The sequence below is a fragment of the Pinus tabuliformis genome, chromosome 4_1 (genome assembly GCF_031772625.1).
Source record: "Pinus tabuliformis cultivar Carrire ecotype Pingquan chromosome 4_1, CPIR1, whole genome shotgun sequence".
In the NCBI taxonomy this organism is placed as follows: Eukaryota; Viridiplantae; Streptophyta; class Pinopsida; order Pinales; family Pinaceae; genus Pinus; species Pinus tabuliformis.
Window position 1 is genome coordinate 352,855,473 of NC_142303.1, and position 4,966 is coordinate 352,860,438.

Consider the following 4,966-nt stretch of genomic DNA (forward strand, 5'->3'; position numbering starts at 1 on the left):
TGATTATTAATTAATTTATTTATTTATTTATTTATTTTATAAAATAATGTATTAGTTTTATTTAGATTTAGATTTAAATTCTTTTTAATAATAATGTATTATTTTTAATGTATTAATATTAAATGTATCATTTTTAAATGTATTATTTATTTATTTATTTATTTTTTAAAGTAATGTATTAGTTTTATGTAGATTTAAATTGTTAAATTGATTAATTATATATGAGCTCAATATTTTTTATTTTATATATACCCAAATTCATGTATTGTTAATTTTAACTTAGATTTATATGCTTTATTAATTAATAAGATTTCTTTTAAAGCTTTATTGTTGAGAATTAGATTTATTTTTAAGCAGGTAGTTCCAGTTTTTACTAATGTCCCATCCCCCATCCCTATTAAGGTTACCAGGATGTTTTATGATTTCAACTGCTTCACGAATTTTACGTTTGAAATGGTGTTCTTCTCTGGCAATGATTCTGGTTTCTTCAAGGCATATGTAATGGTTTGTTTTACCTACATGCTCAGCAAGAGCTGAAGAGCGAGTTCTTTCTTTGCGGATATCAGCGCTATGCTCTTTGAGTCTAATCCTTACAGACCTGCCAGTTTCCCCTATATATTGTTTTCCACAAGAGCAGTTTATGATATAAACTCCTTTCTGTTGAAGTTGATCCTGGCTGTCTTTAACAGACTTCATTCCTTGCTTGATAGTTGACAAGGGTTTGAATGAAGTTTTGATGTCTTTTTTCCTGAGAATTTTGGCAATTTTGTCAGTGATGCCTTGAATGTATGGAAGGTATGCATTAGAAGGTGAGGGGTCTTTTGTTTTGTTGATATTGTTTCCAGATTTTGCCTTTTTAATGGCCTTGAGGATGCTTTTACTATTGTATCCTAAGCTGGCAAAAGTTCTTTTCAGGTAAGCAATTTCTTCATCAGCGTGGTTGTCATCTGAGATTATACAAGCTCTAGTGAAGAGTGTCTGCAGCACCCCGGTCTTTTGCGCTGGGTGGTGATGTGAATCAGCATGGAGGTAGTTGTCGGTGTGAGCTTTCTTTCTGAAAACTTTATGACCTATGGAGCCATCATTGTTTCTAATGAGGAGAATGTCAAGGAAAGGGATGCAGTTATTTTCTTCGATTTCCATTGTAAACTTTATGTCTTTAGATATGCCGTTGAGATAGTTCAAAAAGTTTTTAAGTTCTATATCACCATGAGGCCAATTTACACTAGTGTCTTCTACAAACCTGACCCAAAACTTAGGTTTTAGTGGGTAAGAATCAAGAGCCTTGGTTTCAAATTTTTCCATGAAGAGATTGGCCACAATGGGTGAAAGAGGTGATCCCATAGCCACACCCGAAGTTTGTTCAAAGATTTCCCCTTGGAAAGAGAAGAACGTTGAGCGGAGACAAATTTCAGCTAATTTTGCAGTTTGGGGGTCAGCCACTTCCTTAACCACTTGAATTGCTTCATCTAGGGGGATTTTGGTGAATAGCTGGACTACGTCAAAACTAACCAGTTTATCTTCAGGATCTAAGGTTGTATTTTTAATGAAATTGACAAATTGATTGGAGTCTTTTATGTAAGAGCTGGTTTTGCCAACTAGCGGAGCTAAAATACTAGCAACATATTTTGCTAATTCATAGGTAGGAGAACCTATAGTGTTGACTATAGGTCTTAGGCGAACTTCTTTCTTGTGCACTTTAGGGGAACTTCTTTCTTGTGCACTTTAGGGGCAACGTAAATCCGGGGTGTGATTTCACTATCAGGGGTGAGGCGCTTTTTTAATTTATCATCTAGATCGGTTTCTTTAATGGCTTTCTTTACAAGTCTAGTGATTTTGGAGATGGGGTTCTCTTCCAGTTTTTTGTAGCTACCACTATTATATAAGTGGTCCTTCATCTTGCTAACATAATCCTCATAATTCATAACGACAGTGGCTCCACCTTTGTCTGCTTTCAGAATGACAATGTCACTATTCTTCCTGAGATTCCTTATGGCCCTGAGCTGTTCAGGTTTTAGGTTTCTTTTAGGAGGTTTGGCTTTCCTTAGGATGACAGCGCATTCTTGTCTGACCAGCTCTTTGTCTTCATTGCTGAGATGAATCCAACACATTGAAAATAATCCAATTCTTAGTTTTGGATGAAGAGAAATGAATTTTTGAGGTTAATATGGGTAAATTTGTCGTGTTGGGCAAGTCATCTTGAGGTTAAAGTAGTGCCCAAAGAAAAAAATCATTGGAGCCACTTGTTTCCTATAAATATAGGTCAAGTGTGAGGAATTTTGATAGATCCAAGAAGCATCTTTCATAGACTACACATAATTAAAGGCAACGTGATTGTAGTAACGTGCGAGTGTAAGAATGCACAAGTCTAGGAGCATGAGTTTAGGAACACGCAAGTGCAAGAATGCATGAGTGCAGGAACGTGAAAGTGTAGGAACACGCTAGTACAAGAACACGAGTTCAAGAAAGCATGAGTGAAAGAATGCGTGAGTGTAGGAACGCGAGAGTAGAGGAACATGCAAGTGAAAGAACACGTGAGTGCAGGAACGCGAGGGTAGAGGAACGTGCAAGTGAAAGAACATGTGAGTGCAGGAACGCATGAGTGCAGGAACACGAGTGTAGGAATGCACAAGTGCAGGAACATGCAAGTACAAGAATTCCAGTGCAAGCAGCAAGTGAGGGTTGAGAATGTAGTAAACTGTACCAGGGTGATGAAGAAGCTGAGGAGGGATAGGAATATATTATGCTAATGTGTTAAGGTTGAATTGATGCTAGTGGATGGTGTCCTAGGAGAGGACAATTTGAGAATTCTATTAGCATCCATGTGGAATGGTCTCCATATGTGTTGGATTCCCTAACTAAGAACATACGGTACATCAGGATTGGTCACTTTTGGTCCATTGGAGGGCAACATGAGAGTGGACTAAGTGTGGATAGTGGGTTGGGAATTTATGGTCTGTTGGAGGACAATGCGATAGTGTCCAAGTTGGAGCCCAATGTGCACCATATTAATGGACCTAGGTGGTTGCTAGAGTGGTAGTTGTTGATATCATGGGTCTAATCAACTAGGAACAATTTGTGTAACCCTTGACTTGTGTGTGGAGAAGGAAATCTACAACAAATGATCGGTAGTCATCTTAGCTCATGTTCATTGTGTGAGATGGAAATCTTGCAGTGATAGGTGGCATCCCTATGTGTCCTATGTTAGTCTTCATTGGAGCAACAAAGGAAGACTATAGTGGGCTCAAGTTGTTGATTAGACGAGGAGTAGTAGTGGGTAGATTGAGAGTTGTTCACAAGTGGAGCTATGAACAACTCGAGAGGAGTTTCGATGTGTTGTGCCCTTGATGGACTAAGGCACAACCAGTGAGTAGATTAGATAATTTAGGTTCAGTGGCCATATGGACTTGGGTTAAATTGATAGAGGAAGTGTTGTAGATTTGGAGCCAAAGGACTAGGAAGGTATAGGGTATGACCGAGGGGAGATGAGAGAGTCGACTACATCAACCAGATGATCAGATTATCTTGTTGAGGGTAGATTTCCTGTCGATGGACTGCTACCAAGATCCAATTTTGTATTATCTTACTAATGGATATTTGAGGGCCATTACCCTTAGTACAGGATCCCTATACTGTTGTATTATATGTTGATTAATATAACGAAGTTGGGTTGAAAATTGTAAAAAGTTGTGTATACTTTTTGCACTAGTAGATTTATTGTTGTTTATATTCCACTGTGAAAATTGCCATCATTTTGATTGTTGGTTTCATAGTGTCATAGATCCTAATATTCTATCCTAGACCCAAGATCATGGAAACACAACACTCTACTCATGCTATCACCAAATACACATGAAGGAAGTAGACATTCCCAAGACAAACTTCCGAACTCATGAAGGCCATTATGAATTCATGGTCATGCCATTTGGTCTTTGTAATGCTCCATCTACTTTTAAAAGACTCATGAACTACCTTCGAAAACCATATCTTAGAAAATTTGTCTTGGTTTTCTTCAATGACATTATCATCTACAACATAACATGGGACAAACATCTTCAACATGTAGACCAAATATTGCAACTACTCCAAGATCACAAATTATTTGTCAAATTATCCTAGTGCTCCTTTGGCATGGAAGAAGTAGAGTATTTGGGATTCATTGTGGATTGTGAAGGAGTGAGTGTTAATCTAGAAAATATTCAGAGAGTGCAAGGTTAGCCTCAACAAAAAACATTGTAGATTTTGAAGGGATTGTTGGGTCTCACTAGCCACTATCACAAAATTTGTCAAAAATTATGGATGCATTTCCAGACCCCTCACTAATCTTATCAAGAAAAATTCATTTCTCTAGACTAATGTGACTTAACATACCTTCATGGTTCTCAAACAACCCATGTTCTCCACTCTCGTATTGGCCTTACCCGACTTCACTAAATTTTTTGTGATTGAATGTCATGCTTCAAGTATGGGTATTGGAACTGTATTAGTGAAGGAATTTATGCCATTGGTTTTAACCAATCAAAAATCCAATGGAAAACATATGGGTCAATATACTTATGAGAAAGAAATAATGGACATATTACATGAAATAGACACATACTGACCATATTTATTGGAGTGACGTTTCCAAATCTACATGAACCATCATAGCCTAAAATATTTTCTAGAGAAATGTCTATTTTTGCCACAAAAAATAAATGGTTTTCCAAAATGATGGTATATTCTTATGAGATAATTTACAAGAAGGGGCATGACAATGTAGTGGCACATTCCTTCTTGTGCCAATTTGAGGATGAGAGCACCCTTCTATCATTCTCTCTACCCATATGATATTAGATTGAAGAGGCCTGAAATGAATGGTTCTCCCACCCTGCTCTGTCCCAACTCATTATTAACTTAAGAGAAGTTCCTAATTCCTTAGTAGAATACTCTTGGAATGATGATACTCTTCCCTACAAGTATCGAG

General features: G+C 37.2%; 1 protein-coding gene across 1 annotated transcript; it reads right to left on the reverse strand.

Annotated features, from left to right (window-relative positions):
* Positions 1–324: 324 nt before the first annotated feature.
* Positions 325–1,344, reverse strand: LOC149175735 (uncharacterized). Its single transcript, XM_089421223.1, has one exon. It carries the CDS (start codon positions 1,342–1,344, stop codon positions 325–327), a length of 1,020 nt encoding a protein of 339 aa, XP_089277349.1.
* Between the last annotated feature and the right edge of the window lie 3,622 nt (positions 1,345–4,966).

Excerpts from the sequence above, each read along its gene's own strand:
- LOC149175735 (XM_089421223.1), bottom strand. The coding sequence starts at position 1,344 with ATGGGATCACCTCTTTCACCCATTGTGGCCAATCTCTTCATGGAAAAA.